The sequence below is a fragment of the Panthera tigris genome, chromosome A3 (genome assembly GCF_018350195.1).
Source record: "Panthera tigris isolate Pti1 chromosome A3, P.tigris_Pti1_mat1.1, whole genome shotgun sequence".
NCBI lineage: Eukaryota > Metazoa > Chordata > Mammalia > Carnivora > Felidae > Panthera > Panthera tigris.
Window position 1 is genome coordinate 21334387 of NC_056662.1, and position 24421 is coordinate 21358807.

Below are 24421 nucleotides of genomic sequence, written 5' to 3' on the forward strand. Positions count from 1 at the left end.
CTTTCACCTCCAAGAAGAGAAGGTCCTTGAGGGATAACACCAAGTCTTTTCCGTCTTTTCTCTTCCCACTGTTTACGAACCGGGCAATGATCCCCCAAGCTTTTGTTGGCTTAACCTGTGTTTCCATCCCCCTCCTCCTCATTTCTTTGAGGAACGTCTCCCCACACCGTGCAGTCCTAACAGAGGTACCATCATGTGCTCTCACGCAGGGGTGGGCATAGAATCTATTCCAATGAAGCAGAATATCCTCGCTCCCCTGACCATGGTGATTGGCTTAGGAATAGCCGTGGGGCCCAGACAAGGCCAATCAGGGTCTCTTCTTTAGGATTAGTATATAGATGTGGCGGGGGGCGGGGCTGGTGCCAGGGGTGCTGAGTTGAGATCCTGTAGGCCTGGAGTTCCTATCAGCCATCTTCCATTGGACAGGAGTGAAACTACCAGAAGAATGATGGCAGATATCTGGCACCCGTTCTCACTTTGAAGACCCCAAATTCCCTTTTTTTTTAAAAATTAGGCTGAGTTGAACTTCTGTCATTTACAACCAAGATATGGGCAAGGCCAATTTCACGGAGGGCGGGCCATAGGTTGTTTCTCTACTCGTCAGCTTCCCCGTTCTGGGTCTTTGCTTCCGGCCCTGACAATAATCTCTGTGCCTCCCCTTAGTCCCAGCATCCCGGAGAGGAGCGCACTCCCTGGTAACCCAGACTCAGGCAGCTCAGCGCTGTGTGAACCGCATCGTCTGCAACAGATGCCAGAGACAGAGTTAGAAGGGCAGGCAATTTGTTGGGGGTGATGCCTCTGAGGATGAAGGGGAGCTGGGGGCAGGAAGAGCCCGGGAGAGCCTGCAGACCATGCCACAGTCCTGGCATCTGCGAAAGGAAGAGGGGACGAGAGAAGGACGGCGGAGAAAGAATGTCAGACTGTGGGACAGCGCTGAGAAAGTCTCAGCCAGCCCGGGGGGGACCTCTGGCACAAAGATTGTTCGTAAGAGAGCCCACATCAGGCAGGCACGGTGACCCCTTGAGCACACTGTGCTTAGCCGGACGCTACCCCAGAAGCCTGTATCCTAGAAGAATCCACGACTCATGGAACTTCCCGCTAGAGGATCCTTCTTGAAGGGATGTCTAAGTGGGACACTCCATGGCTGATACGGTGCCTCAGTCCCTACTCGCTCTAATAACGGTCTACAGGGCATTTTCACACAGGAGTCAAACCCAAGCCTTCTGCCTCCAGAGCCTGTGCTGTTTGCAGTGTTAATCTTCCTTATACATCAGGGACCGTAAATAACAAATAAGCATTGTCTTAATGCCAACTCACATTGATTGGTAGTGGCTGCTTGGGCTCTGTGTTGAGGGGCGTTCCGAGGCTGCTTCTAAGTTCTGCAGGAAGTTCCATGATTAGTCAATGACGTCTACCATGGGTAGGGAAGGGGTGAAGCGTGCAAATGTGTGCCAAGTATTTGCTATTCTTATGGAAGGAACAGATAAATATGTATTGAAAATGAATGAATTCTGAAGTAGGCAACTCTCTTCCCCCAAGTGAGACCGTCTCCGGGTGAGGTGTCCCGGCACCCGGCCCTGGGGAATCTCAGAATCATAGGGACGACTGGCATTTGCTGAGGACCTACTATATGCCGGGCACCGAGTTCAGCTCTTGCAATCATTATCTCGTTGGATTCTCCCAAGAGCCTCATGAGGAAACGATGAGAGCCTCCATTTTACGCGGAGGAAATTGTGGTCCCCAGAGAGGAAGGATCTGTGCAAAGCTACCCAGCGAATCAGTAGCAGAGACCCATTTGTACAGCGCTTCCCCTTATGTGCCACACCAGCATGTGTAAGACCAGTGATGGCTTTCATTATTTCTCTGAATCTGGCGTAGCAAGCGGAGCAGTATTCAGTGAATCGTTTGCCAAAGAGAGAGGAAATACTTTGAACAGTCCTTGGAAAGTCCTCTGGAAAGTCCCTGAGAAATACACCAAATCCAATCCAATAGTCAAGCCTGTGTAGCTGGAGACTGATTTCACAACCATTGGCCCCTAACATAAAAACACCATTTTTCCGGGTTCTGTATTGATTCTGCTGGGTACCAGAGACAGAGCAAAGCGCTTTACAATCATTAGCTCGTTTGATGTCCAGCATGGTTTCGTGAGGACGGAAGTTACATGCTCTCTGTCTTACGAAGGATGGATCTGACGCTCAGAAGGGTGAACTTCCTTGAGGTCACACCCAGAACAGAGCCAAGCCATACAAGGCTGTAGGTAGGTGTGTGCACATTTTTGGCTGCGTGCGGAACAGCACCAGGTCAACAGGGAGTATTTTTGGAAGAGTGTGGATGGGAACAGAGGTGCAAGGATGTTGAGGGGCCCAAGGGCTGGACTGTTATGAGTACTGATATTTATCAGCCGTTTCAGATCCAATCCCACCTTCTCACGCAGCCTAAGTTCCCTTTAGGTGACCAGCTCTTCCCGATTATGTTCAGTGTTAGGGGACCTTGCGCACACGGCCCGATTAGAATCTCTCCGTTAAGTCTCTGAATCTGCCAGGGAGCGGCACGCGGCTTGGGATTCATTCAGGTAGCGCAGGAAGGTGGCTAGCAACACGATTTCTGGGAATGGACAGCCTCGTTCAATTCCAGGCTCCACGGTTAGGACCTATCCCACACTGGGCAAGCTACATAACCTTTCTGTGCCCTGGTTTTTTCATCTGTAAAATAAGGACCGTAATAGAATCGACTTCATAAATGTTACACACGTAGAGAAGTACTTGACACAGAGAAGGTTCTCCTTTGGCGTGTTTTTCTGTCTTGTTGCATTGCCATCAGTCTTCAAGGGTTTGCAATTCATTCCCACAATGAGACCCCCGGCGCATCTCATTTGGTTCCTGTGCTTTCCAGAGGGCGGGTCCCTAGCCTTTTCATTGGTTCTGTGAGCTCCCGAAATTCTGCTAATCCATTGTTTCTTGATAAACTAACTCAGAGTCAGTCTCTGTTGCCTGCGACCCCAGAACACTAGATGTAGATGTCATGTCAAATCTGTCTCCCTGCAAAGCTGGGACTCTGGTGCCTCCAAGCTGTGATCCCTCCAATTCCCAGTAAATTCTGCACCTGACGTCAACAGGGCTGTTCTCTCCCAAGTTCACGTCTGGGGCAGTGTTACCAAAAGCAGACTGGCTCCTGAAGGTTGGAGATGATTGTTTGATTGCTTAATACAGACTATCGGGGGATTCTCTGGGCTGAAGCTTAATGGTATTCAGGGCCTTTGCACATGCTGTTCTTTCTGCCCGGAACTCTGTTTCTTTCCCCCAACCCTACCTCCACTCTTCACCTAATTCCTTACCCTCTTTCAGATCTCGGCTTCTCTGTCCCTTCCTAGACCACCAGCTCCAGGATGGTCCCCTACAGTTCCCAGAGCCAATATTTGCCTTTGCCTCGGTAGCTACCACACTCAATTATTATTTTTTCCTGTTTCTCTGTTTCCTTGTCCAACCAACAGGTATACATTACCTGAGGGCAGAGACTCTGACTTATTCTGGCTCAGGGCTTGGACCCTGTTTGGTCAATATATGGATGAATCCCAGATCAGCCAACCAGAAATCATTTAGTTTCTAGTCTCCCTCCAAAGCGGAGGAACAATGGCTTGACCAAGGTCACAAAGCTGTCATTTTCTAGGAGAAGGAAGCCCGGAACTCGCCAATAGCCACTGTCACCTCTAAGTCTTGAATTGAGCCATCTTGATGGTGTGCAACATGGGCTTCACAGGGGAAGGACGTTGGGACAGACGCCTACTCCTCGCCACCAACCCTAAGAGGCAGATACTATCACCATCATCATACTATTGCCAGCAGCATCACCCCCATGTTACAGATGAGGAAACTGAGGCTTACCACACTTCGTGACTTGCCCAAATCGCCCAACTGGGAAGTAGACGAGGAGGAGCCTCGAACCCAGGGCTGATGCCCAGGTGGGTGCGCGCCTCACCCGGCGGGGGGCCTGGCCCGTCTGTGCAGCGGGAGCTGAGGGGTTGGAGGACAGAGGGGAGCAGGGGAGCGGTCGGAAAGGCGGCGGGCAGCCCAGCTCCTCTTGGCAGCCGAGGCCCTGGCCCGGAGGGGGGCGCCTGCCTGTCATCCCGCGCGGCGGGCGGGGCGCGGGCGAGGCGCCGGCACAAAAGGGCTGCGGTCGCGCCGCCCCGTCCCACGCGGGGAGCAGCGCTCCGACCCGCCCCTGCGGCCGCCGGCGGCCCCCGCTCGCCTCGCCCTGCCGCCAGTCTCCTCTGGCCCGCCGCCTCTCTCTGGCTCTCTCCCTGGGTCCCCGGCCTCCCCTTCCCCTCCCGGCCAGTCCGCTCCGCTCGCTCCAGGGCTAGGTGGGGGCTGGGGCTGCGCACCGGATAGACGGACCCGCGGACCGACTGACCCGGCACCGGCTACAGGAGAAGCCCGTCATCATGGTAACGCCTGCCAAGGCCTGGACCACCTGGCGCTGTCCCCTTTTGGTGGGGGTGTCAGGGCAGACCCCGACCTTTTATACTATGACCCTCAGCACCTCACCACCGGTCCGTGTTAACTGGTCCCGGGGCGGGGCGGGGCGGGGGGGGGGGCGGTTGGGAGGGAGGTGGGCTGGCGGTGCCGGGTACCCCCCTTCTGGCCACGTCCTCTCTCCTCTCTGGGCCTCATCGATCGAGGCGCGAAGTGGATGGATAAGATTGGATGACTTGGGAACTTCTGATGTCGCCCCATCGCAGGCACAGATCAGAGCTGAACTCCAGCCCTTGGGCCTTAGACGAAACAGGGGGGGCTGTTGCATTTTAGACTTGGGGTGGAGGGTCGGGTATGCCCAGTGTCCCCGCACAGGGTTTGGATGGAGAGGGGGGTTAAAGGCCCTTCCCAGTCCCACAGAGCTGGGCAAGGTGGGTTAAGGGTGCCCAGGGGAGAGGAGGGAGCTGCTCACCAAAATTTGGGGTGCTCTTGCCACTTGAGAGTCAGGGCAGGAAAGTCAGATGTGCACATAGTCCTGACATGAGGTGGCCCCATGGGAATCGGGTGGGGAGGTAGGCCTAGGAGGAGGGCAGGGGGAGGGCAATACCTCCACACTGCGGCTTCCTCAGCTGGCACCTCGAAAAGGTTGGGATGCTCTGGGAGGTGTGTGTGTGTGTGTGTGCACCTCACGCATGCCAGTATCTGGGAACAGGGGATGAAAGAAAAGTCTGTTTTCAGGGAATCCCAGCCCCGCCCCGAACAGGCCCCGGAGCCCCGGGCGGATTCATGGGAGCCGTGGGGATTTGGAAAAGTGCTCTGAAGACAGGCCAAGGCTTTAACCTCTTAGCTGTGATCGAGCGTGTCAGATTGGTGTGGACTTTCACTGGGTGCACGTTCACACGCAGACTTCTATTTAGAGACATGTGTGCACCCAGGCTGAGCACACCAAAACGCGTGCCACTGACTTACGTGGCCGAACCCACGCGCCCTCTCGCACACACAAGCCTTACCTACCTGCTCTCTCTACCGCTGAAATAGGGGCACACACCGGCGTGCGTGCCACAGACCTGTTGCAAAACCAGGCTGCTAACTCCACACGCCCGCAGGACAGGTGGATTCACACATCGCTCTTGGAGCTGTTTGACGGTAACCTTCATACGCTAATGGGTATTCACCTCTCACCACAGGCAAGGTCCTGTGCTGTGGGATTTGTGTGCAGGAGCTCGCGTAGCTCACACCAGCTCTAAGAATACACCTGCTGGTATCTCCACCCCCACAGATGGGGACCTGAAGCTCTGGGAGCTTCCGTGACTGCCCAAGGTCACCCAACCAGAAAGCAGGAGGTAGGATAGCCTGAATTCTGAACGTGCATTCAGCTGTCACGGCCACCCCAGAGCCACACCTGCACCAAGCAGTGTTTGCTAAGCTTTACCTAGTTTTGGACCTAACTCTGTGATTACTTTTTTAAAATCCAGAAATTCCTTGCTGAACGCCAGACTCTCAGATCAAGAGTCAGGCCTTGGGGGGAATCCTTGAAAAGGTTTAGCAACTCCTTCCTGAATAGGAATGACGGACTGATTTTTCTCCCACCCCCCACCTACCTCTCTGCTCTCACCTCTGTACTTCAGCTGCTCTGACATTGGTTCAGAGCCTCGTATGTTTCAAGCTCCCTCCCGCCACAGGGCCTTTGCATATGCCATGCCTGCTGGGTGTCACCCCTTCACCTAAAGAATTCTTATCCCTCCTATAAATCTCCACCCCAATATCGTGTCCTCAGGCAAGTCCCACTCTAGCATGCCATGTATCTTTCCTTCGTGGCCCCACCACAGTTGTCCTTTTCATGGGACGATTTGATTAAAGGCTATGTAGTGTTCTGAAGCAGCCCAGTGTCAGAGCACCTTATGGCAGAGGGGCTTCGGGCTTGTCCAGGTTCATGTTCCCGAAATATTAGTATCATCACGAAATTTTTTGCATCTTCTCTTACTGGATAAGGTATTATAAAGAAATAACACAATCTACTACTTATTGTTTGCTTACTATTTCTCTCTGAATCGGCTTACTTTATAAACGTAAAGATATATTTAAACAAGACATTTTATATCAAGACCATGAAAAATCTGTATCCATTGTCATCAATACAAAGTCACTATAAAAATGTATACCATGAAGGCGAATTTGTATCCATCAATTCTGGCCGGAAGAGGTCGGCTGTGGATGATTCCAAGCCAGGGGCTGCTTTCTTTTTGTTAAAAGGAATAATCGCTCAGTGTCTGGGAGGTATTTTAAGATATACCGGCACCGAACTGAGACCGTCTCTTTGGTGTTACCGTGAGGACTGGATGAGAGTTGGGGTAACTTTCTTTCTGTGGTTTCACATAGAGTTCACGTCCTCCCCAACTCATCTTGTGGTTACCTGCTGTCCTATCCCAAGCTTTGAGAAAAGCCGGTTGAATCCAATTGAATTCATTCAACATTGCCAAAGTACTTACCTCATGGCGATCCCCCGAGGTGCCGGGCCCTGTGTAAGGACCCGAATGAGAGAAGACGAAGCCCTGGACCCTGGCCTGGGGTTACAGTGCCCACTCACTGAGATTTCCAGACTGGGTGATGGGCGGCGGGAGTTCCTCTCTTTGCCTAGAAGCCTAAGTGTCAAAAAAGAGAGATGCGGGTTGTGTGGGTCTCTGAAGGGTGGGAAGGAGCTCACCCGATCCAGGGAGGGGCGCAACGCGAGTTCAGGCAGTGCTTTCAAAGTGGGGCACCTGCCATGGGTCCCAGGGCGGGGGGAAGGGGGAGGGGGAGACTTTGGCTACACATTTATCGTTCTACAATTTTTCGGCTTAGTGTTAGGAAGGTAATTTAAGCAGCGCAAACATGTGATAATAAATAAAAATCAGTGGATTTAAGTCGGAAACAAATTGGCCGAAAAGACAAACGTGAAGTAAGCAACAGTCCATATCAAGTAAAATAAATTGGGGTACATAAACCACAAGCAAAACTCTTGTGCGAGGCGCGCGGGTGACTGGGAAACCCCGGGCCAGGGTGTCAGGTGTGTTAGGAGAAGAGGGAAAGGTGGGCTGGTGTAGACCGATGGCCGCTATTGGCAGGCTGAGTTGTTAAGACGGTGGGGAGCCACTCAAGACTGTTGAGCAGTGAGGGTCACAACCGGGTCTTGTGTTAAAAGGCCATCGTAGTGGCCAAAGGAGAGCCTGGCCTGGTGGGAGGGAGCAGGGGAAGGGGCAGAGGAGCTGGTGGTGATGTGCACGTGTCGATACCCCAACTCTACCATTTGCTGGTGGTAGAGAGCCTTGGGCTCAGTTTCTTACCCTATGGAATGGGAATAATAATACCTCTCCCACAGGATTATTGGGAAGAGGAAATCAAATAATGTTAATAAAAGGGGGCGCCTGCGTGGCTCAGTCGGTGAAGCGTCCGACTTCGGCTCAGGTCATGCTCTCACGGTCCGTGAGTTCAAGCCCCGAGTCGGGCTCTGTGCTGACAGCTCGGAGCCCAGAGCCTGCTTGGGATTCTGTGTCTCCCTCTCTCTCTGCCCCTCCTCCGCTCTCAGTCTGTGTGGCTCTGTCTCAAAAGAAATAAACATTAAAAAAAATTAATGTTAATAAGAGAATGGAAAACGCTTAGGATAAAACCTGATACAGAAGCTTGCTCAGTAAGCAGCTCTAGTTATAAGTGCTATTATCATTATGTTTTCTGGGTGGCAGACGGTGAGCCCCAAAGCAAAGGCCAAGGGGACGGGGAGCGAAAAGAACAAACACAACACTAAGCCCCAGACAGGTGAAGGGACTTGCTCAAGGTTACCCACAAGACGACACATGGCAGAACCGGATTTCTGAATGTGGGTCTTCTAACACCTACTTGCTTCTCAGTTCACTGCATTTGGGCTGTTTTTCCAGTTTCTGAAAGGTTTTTTTTTTTTTTTTTTTTTTTTTTTAATGAGGAGCCAATTCTCACCCCTACCTCCACCCACACACAAATACAAGGGATTTAAAGCAGGAGAAGTTTTAGTTGGACATGATCAACCACTTCCTGGCACCCAGGGCAGCAGAACCCTGGTTTTGGGACCTCCAGCCTGGAGAAGTTCAAGGGCAGAGTCCCCGATCGTTGAGCCTGGCGGCCAGAAGCTGATACCCACTGGGCTGTAGCTGACTCACAGACGTATTTGGCTTGGCTAAGCTTTAAAACATTGGGAGGCTTTACTAAAATATCAGCAGATCCGGCAACGCTGGGCCAAGGCAAGGCTGGGCAGGAGCTGATGAGGTGGGGCATGTGTCCCAGCCCCATGGCTCCCTACTGCTTCCCGGACATGGAGGTTGACTGTGAAGGGCCACTCACCGAGGGACCGGAGGGGTGATTTTCTCACACTTGGCCTACTTCTGTCTTCCCTGTCACCTGTCGGTCCCCTGTGGGCATTTGTGTCTGTGGCTGGTGGTATAGACTCTTCCTGGGCTGAGTACAGAGATGGAGAAGGGTCTTTTCGAACTTTCCCACCAACTGAGGATTACGTGGGTCCCATTTAGAAACCACGTCCCAGCTCCAGACCTTCTGGAGTCCGATCACAGCTTGAATTCTAGAATGGCCCCGACTGGAAGGACCCTTAGAGATAGATAAGCTCAATGCCCCCATTTTACAGATGGGGAAATTGAGGCCATGGTCACCCCGTGAATCAGGGGTGGAATGTCACCTTCCCTAGATGTTTCTGCCACAGAGGACAGTAGGGGATGACAGCAGCCCTGGGACACTGCCTGCCTCAGCTTTTCCCAGCCTTCTGTCTTCCCAAGCTAGGAGGTGCTGATGCTAAGTGATGCGAAAAAGCTTTGAATCTTGCAGTAGATGGGTAAATCTGGGCCTTTAAGAAGAGTTCAGCACACATCTCAGAAAGCCCAGCTAACAACATCTGGTGAGACCATTTAAAAAGGGAACAGGCCTTAAAAACACACGCAATCGCACTTTTATTTTTCCCCCTTGATTATAAAAGCTACCCAGGCTGGTTACAGAACGTTCGGAAAATCCAGCAAACTATGAAGAAAATTAAAACGGTGCCTTACGAGGCCCCTGCCCCTCACAGCGCTCAGGGGTGACTAACAGTTAACACTTTATTTCATGGCCTCTTGGCTTACACGCGTTTTTACGCAACGGAGATCACACTGCATGGGAATTTTTCTTTTAAAAACTCCCAACAGTCGGAAGAGTAGTTAGCTTCGGGGTGAGGGCCATGCCGGGGAGGGAGCCGTTTTCTGGGCTGGTGAGATCCTGTGCGTTGACCTGGGTAGTGGTCACAGGGATATGCACGTAGGTAAAGATGCATCGACCTTGTTTATTTTCCTGTAAAATAATAATTGAGGCTCATTGCAAGAGGCTGACACAGAATTCTAGAAACCCCTTTCCTCCCTGCTCCTCTCATACCCAGAGGGAACCAATGGGGACAGACACTTTTCTATGTGGCCTTGAGCTCCATACCAGGTTCCCCGAGTCCACCCAGAAGGCCCCTGCACGTCACACATAGTTCTGAGGCCCCCCCCCTCCCCAGAGGGGCTCCTGCCTGGGAGGGGCTGGAGGGCTGAGGCCAGACGGCTCTGGCTTGTCTCACCTTCTCCCTTTCCAGCTTCACGCTGGCTTCTGCCGAGGAACAGTTAAAGGCCCAGCCTGGCTACACTCACTGGGAAGGAATGGAAACACATCGATTAAGTTTCACGGAAATCATTTTGAGGGGCCCGCGTCTGGCCAACGGTGTTTGGGTTCCTGCGGTCCCGGCAGGGCTGCCCGATTGATTCTGAGGGGAGAGTGGCCAGCTTTCCTTCGTGCAGGCTCCTGGGCTCGTTATCCCATACTTGGACAGCTTATGACGCCCTGGGGTGCGGGCCCGTAGCAGGTAAAGCTCTGGCCAAGAGCTTGGAGCCCCATTAACTTGGAACATTCTTGTTTTTTACTGGCTGCCCCTTAAACGGTTACAGCGTGTGGCCAGTGAGCCAATTTGCGAAAGCCAAAGGCGTCCCATCTGTGCGCTTTAGTGTGCGAGAAGTAAACAGCTTCTTCAGGCCCCGCTTGAAACACTGGAAGACAGGCAGCTGGGAAGGCCGCCCCAAAGGCTGGTGACTGCTCGTGGCCCCAAGACAGGCAAGGCACTGGGGGCAGGGGAAGAGAGCGCACCGGACTGCCCAAGGCTGCGTTGGATGCTGGCTCTGTCTTTCCCCTCCTCTCTGCGACCTTGGACAAGATCAGCTTTGGCTTCTTTATCTGCAAAGTGGGATGTTCCTTCCCTGCTCCAGTCCGATCATGTGGGGAAGCAAGAGAATGTGAGCACAGGGCCTGGTGCCCAGCAGGTGCTTGGAAGCTGTTGTTATTCTTGGGGTAACGGTAGTGGGTTCAGGAAGGGATCAAGAGGGGGCCTTGTCTTCACACAGAGGCGGGGACTCTAGGCTGGTGTGACAGGAGCAGTAAAAATAAAAAACAGGTGGTCGTACCTTTTCCTTTTCGTGGGACCCCTACATCCGTCATCGCCCCGGCATCTGCAGAACAATCATCAGAGCAAGATAGGATAATTCTAGAATCCCCGTTTACAGGTGGGGAAACTGAGGCATGTCATGGCAGAGATGGTTTAGTTTGCTGTTGCCCAGAGGTTGGTATGCAGGCCATGGTTGGGCCACACGCTGTCACGGACTGGAGCGAAATAACGCGGGGGACCATGTGCTGGGAGCCTCGGTCTCTTTGAACTTCCCTCTGATCTTCTGAGGACCCCCAGCGAAAACCCCCCTCTCACGATAAGATGTCTTTACCATTACCACCTTTCTAACGCAAAGAGAACCTTAATGAGCCTTCAGGAGGTGACCACATGTCCTGGAAGTTCATTTAGAAAATTTATTTGTTCTCATTGGATATGCTAAAATTCATGACGATGCCAGTGAATGATTAAATTTCCAAAACCAAGATGAAACCAACCTAGCCCAATGCAATGTGCACAGGAGAAAAGAGGCCCAGAGAGGGAAGGCATCTACTCAAGGCGGCACAGTGAAGGGGAACCCAGGAAAGGGAGTGCCCCGAGAGAGGCTGGGTGGAGTGGGAGGGCATGTGGCCGGGCTTACCTGACTTAGTGTGTGTGTGTGTTCACCGATGTCAGACGGGGTCCTCTAACTCTGGTTCCCCATTCCCACTGCCGTCCTCATGATTGCGTGGGTGAGGGGGTAACTATTAGGGTTTGGCCTTGCTTTGGAGGGGAAGAGCATTAGGAGAGGTCGCCAGGCCAGAGGAGCCTTTCCTTACTCTGCCAAACCGAAGACGTCCCCCTCCCCCCTTACCTGGCCCCTCAGCGTGAAAATAGCCCTTCCTGGGCACGCGCAGTTTTGTCATCAAGTGCCTGCCTGCAATACATCATCCCCGTTGGGTTTCTGCCACGTCGGGGGCAAGACCCTCCTTCCTTCAGAATGGGGGTTGCAGACATTCATTCATTCCTCCTGCAGAGAGTAATGGGGGCCCTACGCCGTGTGGGTGCTGGGGACAGAACGGTGACAGGGACATTTGTCCAAACGCCATGGGCTAGCGTCCCTGTTTTACAGCCTCCTGGCATTGGACTCTTACTGAGGTAGAGTAGTGCCATGTTCCTCCTCCTCAAAGTCCCTGTTTAATCTCCCCGATTCAAGGGACCTCATTTGTAAAAAAAAAAAAAAAAAAAAAAAAAAAAGTGATTTTTCTGTCTTAAATAAGCTCCTTTGCGCGGGAATCTTATTTGTTCTCAGCTTCCCTTACATCCCTCCGTGACAGATGGACCCAGAGCTTGCAATGAGTCTGGGCCACCCAGCCTGGCTTCCATTAGGCTTTTTAAGAGTTGAAAACCTGGGGCGCCTGGGTGGCGCAGTCGGTTAAGCGTCCGACTTCAGCCAGGTCACGATCTCACGGTCCGTGAGTTCGAGCCCCGCGTCAGGCTCTGGGCTGATGGCTCGGAGCCTGGAGCCTGTTTCCGATTCTGTGTCTCCCTCTCTCTCTGTCCCTCCCCCGTTCATGCTCTGTCTCTCTCTGTCCCAAAAATAAATAAACGTTGAAAAAAAAAAAAATTAAAAAAGAAAAAAAAAAAAAAAAGAGTTGAAAACCTTAACCCATGGGTTCTATTACACTTGGTCAGAAGCCTCTGGTCTTGTCCAAGCTGTTTTTACAGATGGAAAACGTTGTGGTTCAGAGAGGGACATTTTGTTTGTCCTCCCACAACCTCGACTCAGCCCCTAGGTTGGCCCAGGCCCCCTGCCAGGAACGGGAGACCCCAGATGAAGAGGAGCCAGTGCCTGCTCTGGTAGCTTCTGTCGCTGCTGAGGGTGGTCACAGGCTTGGTAGCTTAAAGCAACACACAGTTGTTGCCTCGCGGTCCTGTAGATCGGAAGTCCAACGCGGGGCTCGCTGGGCTTAAATGGAGGGGTCGGCAAGCTGCATTCTTTCCAGGAGACTCCAAAGGAGGGCCAGCATCTAGGGGCAGCCTGCATTCCTTGGCCCGTCCTCCGTTTTTAAGGCCAGAGACATCACATCTCTCGGACCCTTCTTCCATCACATTCCCCCCTGACGCTCACCTCTCCGGTACCTCTCCCGCTTTGGAGGACCCTTGCGATTGCGTGGGGCCCACCTGGAAAATCCAGGAAACCGTCCCTATTTTAAGGCCAGTTGATTGGCAATGATTATTTTATCTGAAGCTTCAATTCCTCTTTGCCTTGTGAGGTAGCATATGGACAGGTTTTGGAGATTAGGTCACGGGCGCCTTTGCGGGGGGCATTATGCGGCTTACCTTTCCCGTCCTCAGAGAGTCTAGAGTCCTTGAGGGGGATGACAATCAGGGTGGAAACTGCTATGATAGGGGCACCATCGAAGCCCAGGAAAGGGGGCGCCTGACTCGGGTGGTGTGGGAGAAGGAAGTCAGAGAAAATCCCATGGAACAGATGAGGGCTGACCCAAATCTTGACGGGTGAGAGGGAGTTAGCCAGGTGGAGAGGGAGTGGAAGTGGAAGGCATCCCAGGAGGAAGGTACAGCATGTGCAAAGGCCCAGAGGTGAGTGAGAGGATGTACCGTGGCTGAAGCATGAGAGAGGCAGAGAGGCTGGGCGGGGAGGGGGTGGGGAGGCTGAGTATGGGATGCCAAGATCACAGGGGACCTGAATGCCTGGAGGCCAGTGCTTTCCTGAAGGCCGTGGGGAGGGAGCCTTTGAGGGTTTTGAGCATGTTACATCCGTGATCAGCTTTGCATTTGAGGAAGTCACTGTGGGGTCCTGGTCTAGCATGGTTGGAAGTGAGGCAGCCTAGAGATTGGACGGCAATGAGGAGGGGATTGAGTGGGAGAGCCAGAGGCCTGAGTCAGGGCGGGCACAGGGCAACAGGGTTGAGTGGGCAAGTTGGTGAACTCTGGAGGTGAGACAGGTATAGGAGGACATGGCTGAGGATTGTGTGTGAATAGAGGAGGCAAGAGGAGGGGCGGGATGATGAGCAGAGTTCTGGGAGTCTGAGTGGACCGTGGGGCCATCACTGAGGTAGGGACACGGGGGAAGGGTAGGTTTAGGGAGGTATTGAGTTGGGTTTGACGTGTTGATGATCTGTGCCCGATGGACATCTAGGGGAGGCATCCAGGAGGCACCTGGTTATGTGAGTCTGGATATAGGAACTCACGAGGCAGCTACAGTAACTTCCATTCATCAGTTACCGCTGTGTAACAAACCACCCCGACACTCAGTGGTAAAAAGCAACAATTATTTATTATCACTCACGCACCCGCATGCTGACGCACCTGCGTGTCGACTACAGGTTGGGCTTCACTGACCGCTCGGCTTCAGACAAGGTCTGCAGATCTGTCAGGTGGTGGGACTTATGGACGCTGAGCTCCCCTTTCCTTCGGCCCCTGACCTGAATCCCCCCTTACTCTTCCTCCACTCGGCCTTGAGCCCGTGGGTGACATCTGAGCAAAGACCTGCAAGAGGTGAGGGAGTGAGGATGTCTCGAGGAAGAGTATTCTAGGCAGGGGGAGCAGCCGGTGCAAAGGCCCTGAGGTGGAACGGTGCCCGCTGTGTTTGAGGAACAGGAAAGAAGGCCAGTGTGGCTGGAGGGCATGATTGAGGGGTGCAGGGGAGGTCAGGGGCCTCGGTCATATGGGGCCCGGAAGGCCATGGCAAGTGGCCACTACCCTTATTATTGCTGCCACTGTCACTTTTCACACTCTCCTCCTATCCCCTACAGGACCCCCCGTCCCTGGACACAGCCATTCAGCACGCCCTGGCGGGCCTCTATCCCCCTTTTGAGGCCACAGCGCCCACCATCCTGGGGCAGGTATTCCGTCTCCTGGATTCTGACTTCCAGGGGGATGGGCTGAGCTTCCTCCTGGATTTCCTCATTCCTGCCAAGCGCCTGTGTGAACAAGTGCGTGAAGCAGCCTGTGTAAGTTGGAAGGGACAGTGGGGCCGGGGGACACGCTCTCCCAGAACCGCGGGGCTGGCGCTGAGCAGAGAAGGACGCGGGTCGGTGCGTGTCTTGTCTCAGAGCAGGAACCGAGGACACGGGGTGGTTCTCCGGGTACCACTGCTCGCCCAAGGGAGACTTCAGCCCCCCAGTGGAACGGGAGGTTCATTTGACCCTCTGCTCTCTGGCTTCTAGGAGCCCATCACGCCTATGCTTTTATCCAGGAGGAAGTCCTGGATAAAAGACATCCCTGCGTGATGGCCCCTCGGAGCCTGCCCTGGGGCTGGCATTGTGGGCAACACCAGGCTGCCTTGGCCGAAGCGGGTCAGCTTCAGTGGAAATAGAGAATGTTCCAGATCTTTCCTGGAGCCCTTGAGGCCTCAGGACTCACTTTCTTCCCAGCAGACCCCTTTGAACCCAGATCTCAGGGAGGCCTCTCTAAGGCAAAGTGGAAAGAAAAGTGTTTTAGGTAGGGCTCATTGGCTGCAAATAACCCGTTCTTTACTCAGACCGGGACAAGGTAATCGGTCTCAGCCCCGAGTTGATGCACCAATCAAATGCCTTAAGGGGTTTCTGTCTCTTGTCTCTGCTTCTCCTTGCTTGCCAACATCATTCTTTTTTTTTTTTTAATGTTTATTATTTATTTTTTAGAGGAAGAGAGAGAGACAGCATACAAGCAGGGGAGGGGCAGAGAGAGGGGGAGACACAGAATCCGAAGCAGGCTCCAGGCTCCGAGGTGTCAGCACAGAGTCCGACGCGGGGCTCGAACCCACGAACTGCGAGATCATGACCTGAGCCGAAGTCAGACGCTTAACTGAGTCACCCAGGCAGCCCTTGCCAACATCATTCTTATAGGCTGTCTCCACACGCCTGGAGCCCAGGGCAGCTCTGGGTTCAAATCTTGTCCTGGGGAGGAGAAAGAACTTTTCCCCAACAACAGCAGATAGAAAAGTTGCAAGGAAGGATCCTGATTGGCCAGGCTTGGGTTCTATGTCCATCCCTGGGCCAATCACTGCAGCCAGAGAAATGGGATAGCAGGATTGGCCAGGCTTGAATCATACCCCTACATCTATGGCCAGACGTGGTGACTGTTGTAAGGGTGGGGACAGGCTGTTGGAGACCACGCCCAGGAACTTGTGCACACCCTTCACGGGATTGCTCGGTCCCCTGCGGCTCCAGCCTCAGGAATCACTAAGAGGGTCCGAAAAGGTCCTGCTGACTGATGTGCGTCAGGGACACCATACATCAGGCACAAAAAGTAAGAGCAGAGGCTGTGTGCATCATTGCAGTGGTAGAAAGAAATGGAATGTGGCAGTAGCTAAAAGCTCGGGTTTTGGAGCCAGAACTAGAGATGTGGGACCTGGAAGGAGATGGAGGCCATTCATCTCACGTGCTCAGGATGGTTCCTGATACAGAGAAACAGTGACGTACAGTCATGGTTACTGCAGAGGGAAGACTCACCGAGCTTGTGCTGCCGACTCCCACATATCCACCCCGACACTATTTCCCGTACGTCCTTCCCCTCCTGACGCCTTCCCCGTGGCAAGCTTTAGAAACTCCCGCTTCCCTTTTCTGGTCATTAAAACTGCATTTGCACGATCTCCTTCCCTGTTTCTCCCGGGAACAAGGGTCACAACGTTTTAATTTCTCTATTTTCAACGACAGGCGACTTTAATTATACTTATAGGTGACTCCCTATCACCTCCGAGCCAGGGGTGGGAGCAATACTTTGGTTTCAGGAGTCAGGTGCCCCAGGTTCAAATCCAGCCTCCGTCACTGTGGAGCTGGGGGGGGGGGTCCGTGTCGCCTGTCTGAGCTTCACTTTCCTTAATGGGAAAGTGGGAATGTTAATAACACAGCCCGTACCTCACAGAGATGATGCGCGCAGCTTAGCAAGGAGCGTGGCGGGCAGTGAGTGCTTAGTAGCTGTTGGCCGTTTACTATCACACTCTTGCCTCTCTCCCTTGGAAGTAATGCGTCAGCTTCAGTCTGTCCTTGTAACCGCCAGCACCCAGAGGCAGCCAGCACCCTCAGATGAAGTCCCGTGGGGATTAGGGACAGACACAGGTGTCCGAGCCTCACGCCCCCTGAGCCTCAGTTTCCTCGTCTCTAAAGTGAGGACGGTGATGCCTGAACTCCCTGCCCCACTGAGTTACTGCGACGTTCAGATAAGACGATCATAACCATCATCTCTATGGTGCGTTGCCGTTTGCAAACTACGGCCGGGTTGTCCGGCCTCGTTCAATGAGACGGTGAGGGACAGCACGTTGTCAACAACAGAGCACTAAAGGAAAGTGGTGGAGGAACTCACGGGCTCATGGGGTCGATGGATGTGAAGTTTCCCCGAGGCAGCTGAACTTACAGTGTCACTGACGTGAACTGGCGTATCAACTTGGGGTACAAATACACTCGGTTCTTGATATTTCCCCCAGTTCATAGTCCCAGGAAGCACCTGCTTCATTAGCGGGAACGTCAGCGTCGTCGTGTGGAGGTCTCCCCGCCCCGACACATCCAGATTACATAAGATTATCCGGGTTCTACTCAATCCGCAGGAATCCGACCCTTTTCCAAAAGCCGGGTAGCGAGAGACCTGTTGTCAGTCTGGCGGGGCTGTTGTTGCCACGTGGGGTCACTGCTGGACGCGGGTCCCGCACCACCCAGTGGAGCGGTCCCACCAAGAGGGATCGTTGTGTTCAGAAGGGCTCCTGGATGCCCTGCCGTGTCTCTACAGAGAATTGCTGGCACCTTCTGTGTAAACAAAGCTTTTTTTCAGTTTCGCCTCACCTGCCACGTTGTTGCCCAGGAAAGGGACATAAACAAGGAAGTAAGTAGATCATAAACCAGGAAACAATACACATTCAGGCCCAGAATAATGGAATGATTTGTTTCACGGTCATCCAGCAAGTTAGTGGCAGTGTCAGATTTCCTGACCTTTCTCTCAGTATCGTTTTGACCTCTCTGTAATCTCTTTGCCTAAAAATTAGAGAATGGGGGGGGGGTGTGGAGCGCCTGGGTGGCTCAGCCAGTTAAGCGTCTGACTTTGGCTCAGGTCACGATCTCACGGTTCGTGGGTTTGAGCCCAGCATCTGGCTCTCTGCTGTCATTGCAAAGCCCACTTTGGATTCTCTGTCCCCCTCTCTCTCTGCCCCTCCCCTACTTGCACGCTCTGTCTCTCTCTATCTCTCTTTCTCGAAAAGAACATTAAAAAAAATTATAGAATGGTATAAATGCAGTAAGTGACCATGTTTTTTTTTTTTTTTCAAGTTTTTTTTTGAGTAGGGGAGGAGCAGAGGGCAAGGGAGAGACAGAATCCCAAGCAAGCTCCGGGCTGTCAGCACAGAGCCTGACACGGGGCTCAATCTCACGAACTGTGAGATCATAACCTGAGCCAAAATGAAGAGTTGGACGCTTCACTGACTGAGCCACCGGGGCGCCCCTGGACTGTTTTATTTTATTTTATTTATTTTCTAAAAATTTTTTAATTTACTTTTGAGAGAGAGGGAGAGACCAAGGGGGGGGAGGAGCAGAGAAGGAGGGAGACACAGAATCCGAGGCAGGCTCCAGGCTCTGAGCTGTCAGCACAGAGCCCGATGTGGGACTTGAACCCACCAACCCATGAGATCATGACCTGAGCCAAAGTCGAGAGTTGGACGCTTCACCGACTGAGCCACCCAGGTGCCCTTAGACTGTTTTATTATTTTTTTTTAATTTTTTAATCTTTTTATTTATTTTTAAGACAGAAAGAGACAGAACATAGCAGGGGAGGGGCAGAGAGAGAAGGAGACACAGAATCCGAAACAGGCTCCAGGCTCTGAGCTGTCAGCACGGAGCCTGACGCAGGGCTCGAACTCATCAACCATGAGATCATGACCTGAGCTGAAGTTGGACGCTTAACCGACTGAGCCACCCAGGCGCCCCCAGACGGTTTTATTTTTTAATTGAAAACTCCCACAATCTTTCAAAGGGCAAATGTGGAGAGGAGAAGAAATTAATGTTTGTTGAACATCCACTTAAGTAGTGTATGCCAGGCATACACACACACACACACACACACACACACACACACACACACATATAATCTCACTTAATCCTCCTGCCAACCCAATCATATGATACATATTGTTATTCCTATTTGCAGATAGGAAAGTTGAGGCTGGAAGCAGTTATATCATCTGTACAAAGTAGTGATTCAGACCTTGGAACGCACGTCTCCTGGCTCTCAAATGGAGGTCTCAGACTTGAGCGAGGTTGAGAGAGGTTTCAAATAGGTGGGGAGAAGGGACTGTGACCCGAGCAGAACGGTCTTCATGGGAAAGGCACCTGCTAATGGGTGCCTGCCACGCAGAGCTTTTCTCCCTTGGGCTAGTAGGCTAGCAAGCGTTTTTCAAGGTCACGGCCGGGACTAGGGCGAGGCAAGAGAAGGCACCCACTCTCAGGTTTGTGTGACTTGCAAGAGACGGGCTGTCCTTAGGTGCTGCGCCTCTTAGAGGCCAGGCACCTCTCTTGCCCGACCTGCTCGAGTCCATCTGGGAGAGGGAAGGGAGCAGACCCTCGGGCAGGGGCAAGGTCTTTCAGGGCGGGGCTCTCTGACATCGCCCTTCTGTCCACAGGCCCCGTACTCACACTGCCTCTTCCTGCATGAGGGCTGGCCACTGTGCCTGCGAGATGAGGTCGTGGTGCACCTGGCCCCCCTCAACCCCCTCTTATTGCGCCAGGGAGACTTCTACCTCCAAGTGGAGCCCCAGGAGGAGCAGTCCGTCTGCATCATGGTCAAGTGCCTCTCCTTGGACCTCCGCACGGTGGACGCAAAGCCTGTTCCCGCGTCATCCTACCCTACACTCTTCACCCAAACGTGGCTGGAGGCCATCAACAGTGACTTTGACGGAAGCCCTCTGCACAACTGCCTGGTAGCTTCCGAAGATGGGATCGCCCCTGTGCCCTGGACCAAGATAGCCAGCCCAGAGTTTGTGGATGACAGACCCCAAGCAGTGAACATCCTCTCCCGGGCCTGGGGGTCCCTCGAGTTAGAGGCCCTCGATTTGAGCAGCCCTCCAGAGCCTCATCAGCCCAGGCCCTCAGGCAGCCAGGGGCTGCTTGCCCGGAGCTTGGCCAAGGGTAAGGGCAGGACATATGGGAACAAGTACCCAGGACTCATCAAGGTGGAACAAGCCAGGCCGGGGGAGGTGGCCTTTAGGATGGACGATGTGGCCAGCCAGGACTTAGAAGGAGACTATGTGGCCCTCCTGGAGAGCAGAGGAGGGCCTCCCAGTAGGGAAGTGGAGACGTCCAGTGGGTGTCCTTTGGGGGCACTGGAGGAACCATCCAGAACTAAGGAAATCCTTCTCTCTCAAAGGATGCCGCCCCTCTCAGGGGCCAGGGGGGGACCTTCCTTGGAAAAATGGGCTTGTGAGAAGCCAGCAAGCTCAGAAGAGGAGCCCTGCAGGTTGGGCTCGAGGAGAAAGGTCAACTATAAAGTTAACGCATCCACCCAGGACTCAGAACCCCAGCCCCAGGAGCCCTACCTCCGCGCCCTTGAGGAGCCACCGCCCTGTGCCTCTGGCCTTGAGGCAGGTGGTTCCTCCAAGATGCAGAAACCTCTGGGAAGCCCAGAAAACATGGCGCAACTCAGGCCTGCACCAGAACGAGCGTCCTCCCTGCACCTGTGCTCGGCTTCCCCTCCTGCGGCTCCAGCCCCTGAAAGCAAGTTGGAAGAGAGGGCCACACAGGGGCACGGGAGACTTCCCAAGCCTGAGACTGGCCCCAGTCAGAATACCTCCTCTTCTACATCCCCTACTTCTGGGCTCAGATTCTCCCTCTTGAAAGGGCAGAGGCAAGCCCCTGGGCCCCCAGAGAAAGCCTCCCTCCAGCCCGACAGGCCCTGGAAAGTTTTGCGTTCACCCTCGTCTCCCACGACCAACCGAGCCAAGCGCGTGGGGAAAGGTAAGGTGTCCGCTCGCTCAGCCGGACAGGGGTGCTGTTCTCTGGATGTGACCAGGCGACAAGGTGGCGCCGGTCGCCAGGGACGGAGCCCCTCTGAACTGGCTCAGTCTCGGGGATTTGGTGCACAGGTGGCATGTCGAGAGGCTTGAGGTCTCATGGGTCTGGAACTGGCTTGGGTTGAGTCGGCCTGAGTCCGCACCCAGCTGGGTCTGGGTGACCTTGATCAAGGGCTCCTTCTCTGTGCAGTGGGGGCCTCACCTGCCTCCCAGAGTCGTTTTGAGGTTCAAAGACACGCCAGAGGTAAGGAGCTTAGCACAACGCCGGCCACCCAGTAGGAGATCAACAGCCGGAAGCTTCATCATCAGTCAGAAGGTGAAAGAGAAGACATTTCCTTTGGGAAAACCCAGAGGATTAATACCCTTTTCTTTGTTGTCGTTCATCCCCAGCTGGAAAGACTCAGACCGAAACATCTGGCCCGGCTGCTGACTCAGGCCCACGGACTGGGGAAAAGGCCGGCTTCCCAGAAGTCCCTCTGGATGAGGAGTCCCCAGGGCCTGAGCCTAGGATTGGGGCCCTGAGTGTGGAGATCCTCCAGTCGAGGATGGCTTGCCTGCCAGGTCTTGGGGGTCGCAGGGCAGCTGGAGGTGAAGGGGAGGGTGCTGGTGGGGGGGGGGTGGGGGGGGGCTAGGGTGGCCTCTGAGCATCCTGGTGCTGGTGGGTGTGGAAGAGACAGGGAAAGTCCTAGAGGCTTGTGTTCGGGGCCAAGCCTCTCTGAGACTCAGGTTCTTCATTTTTCCAGCGAAGGAGTTGGATTCTATGAAGCAATTTCTAGATACCCGTCCATCCATCCAGCCAGCCAGCCAGCCATCCTACTTTCAGTGAGGCAGCCAGGTGTCTTAGGCCAGTTCCGTAGAAGCAGGGCCTGAGACAGAGCTCCTTGGGAAAACGATTTGTTGAAGGTTGCTCTCAGGAGAAGGGGAGTGGGCGAAGCAGGACAGGGCAGGGGAGGAGCTAAGCAAGGATGTGGCCTGACCCCATGAGGAGCATCAACTCATACCACGGAGCCGGTTCCATTTTAAGGTGTAGGGGGCTGGGCTTTTGTAGGCTTGGGTCCGTTGGTCATCACCCCAGGCTGATCCTGGGATGGGGGTGCATGATCCAGGATGCATGAATGCTGCCTGAGCCCATGATCCAGTTCAGTTGGGGGCAATTCTCCAGAGAAGGGAACATCTGTGAGCCAGTACAGCCAACGGCCAACCGCCTCTGGGGGATGGGTAGTCTGGTCTGGCAAAGGGATCGGAGTGGGGTGTTACCCGCATCCAATACAGACGGTGTTATCACTCCTGTTTAATATTTATGCATCTTTGCAATAAATATTTTTTTAGTACCTGCCGTGTACAGCTAGGCTCTGGGCTTAGCACTGAGGACTCAGCAGGGAACACGTCTGATGTGGGCTCTGCTCTCAAGAAGGCTATATTCTAGTGGTAGAGAAAATTCGACAGGTTTTTACAGCAGGTTATTACAACCCCGTGTAAACATATCGCAGCTGTGGGGCAGTACAGGGCTCTGTGGGAGGACAGATGTGCACCGTGGCCCAGGCTTGGGGTGGAGGAGAGGTCAGGGAGGAAGGAGGAAGCAATATAGAGCTCAGTCCTGTGGTATGAGTAGGTGTTATCCAGGTGAAGGGGTGGGAACAGTGTTCAGACAAAAGGAGCAGGATGTGCAAATGCCTAGGGTTAAGAGAGACCACAGTGGTCTTTGGGACCTACTGTCTTGAAATTCTATTTTACCTTATAGACTTCAGCATCTCTGCAGGATCCGGGACAGTGCTGTGTCTTTTCGAAGCTCCTAGGGGAGCACTGTCTGTCTTCTTCCTGGTCATCTTTGTTGAAGCTCATGCTGTTTTTTCCCCATATTAATTGCACACAAAGGATCTCACAGTCCTTTTAGGGCTGTCACGTTCCAAGCGCTCAGATTTTATCCCTCGAAGGGCCCTGCTCTGGGAGGTGGGAGACCATTCTAATTTCAGATCTGTCAGCTTCCTGTGTGACCTTGGAAGGGTCACTTGCCCTCTCTGAGCCTCAGGCTCCTCCTTGTGTAAAAGGAGAAGCAGCAGACAGGACCTGGCTCACCGTCACTCTTTCCACAATGACTCTTGTTGTAATTTTGGGACTTGCAACATACACTGATGGGTCCCAAGTGCCTGGAGCAGGGTCTGGTACATAGTAGGTGCTCAAAAGGCATATGCTGAGTGAATGAATATTTTCCATGTAGATGCTCCTTCCAGTTCCTCCCTTGACCCCCTCGTCTTCGGTGATCTTGTCCTCGCTCCCCCAGCGACTCGTGCCACAGCCACCTCTGTAATTACACCATACTGCCCCTCTTCCCTGCTCCCCCACTGGCCCAATTTTAACCATCTTTTGGTCCCGCAGGCCCTCAACCTGTCGGTCTGACTGCCTTCTCATTGTCCCTCCTCACCTCCACCCTGTGCTCACTCCTTCCCAGTGTAGATCCCAGGCTCATTACAATCTCTCCCTTTCACTCACAGGCCCTTAGCCTCTCCCTGCCACCTGCCAGCTTCCCTGGATACATCCCGGCCCTCCATTAAGTCCAGCTCCCTGCCTGTTCCCGACCCGCACCCTCATAGCTGGACAAAGCCTGGGATTCACACAACAGCGCTGACCGGTGGCCCGTCAGACTAGTGACCGCTGACCGGCCATGGGGCCCTGTGGTGCTGTGGATCCCCTCACCTCCCGAGTCCTAAGTGAATTCCCCCACCGGCCTCATCGATGACTTTGCACTCCACTTCTCTGACCTTCCCCACTGCCTCCCTCAGCTTTCCTCTCAGCCCAGAACCTTCCTCTATCTCTCAATGATCAAGGAGAAGCAACCCAAAAGAGGCTACAAACTCCTGCTGCCCCACGTAGCTACCTTTTGGCCTCTGCACAGCCAGCGTTCTAGAACAGGTGAGCCCTCGCCGGTGCTCCGCTGCTACTCACCTACTTAGAGACATCCCTCCAGCAAGATTCTTCTCTCCTCCCTACATGTTCACCTTCCTCTTCTCTCCCGGACCAGTCACACCAGCATAAGATGTGCTGGTACATTACCCATCTGTCTTCCTACCTTTCTCTGACCGCCTGAAGCCAGGGAAGGTGTTCGGCTTTTAAGGATCCCATGATTAGATTAGAGTATGTGACTAGAGTGCATGACCCAGGCTAATTGGAGGTCCTGCTTTAATCATATCTGCAGAGTCTCTTTGTCCGGTAAGCTGGCGTTACTCACAGGCTGTGGGATTAGGACGTGGGCATCTCTGGAGCCATAACTCTGCCGACCGCAGGCCCAGGCCTTTGGAGAGGGCTTCTCAGAGTTGTTGCAGAGAAACCCCGGATGCAGAAGAAAGTGAACAGGGTCCCAGGGGTTGAGACCTCACCCCCAGCTCTCAGTTGCTCTGCACATATCTTTGAAATCTTTTCCGTCTTTAAAATTTCTGTCCATTTTGTATGCGACTTAAGAATACATTCGTATGTGTTTCAGTATTAGAAAAAAATGCTCTAAATTGCTTGCCAGTTAGATCACGT

General features: G+C 53.5%; 1 protein-coding gene across 1 annotated transcript in view; it reads left to right on the forward strand.

The window, feature by feature from the left end:
• The first annotated feature begins 4408 nt into the window (after nucleotides 1-4408).
• KIAA1755 (KIAA1755 ortholog) overlaps nucleotides 4409-24421 on the forward strand; it is a 39975-nt gene continuing 19962 nt past the window's right edge. Inside the window, 4 exon segments of the mRNA XM_042980423.1 lie at nucleotides 4409-4441; nucleotides 14685-14882; nucleotides 19514-20843; nucleotides 21290-21460. Of these exon segments, the coding sequence (XP_042836357.1) occupies nucleotides 4439-4441; nucleotides 14685-14882; nucleotides 19514-20843; nucleotides 21290-21460 (1702 nt within the window). The 5' untranslated portion in view covers nucleotides 4409-4438.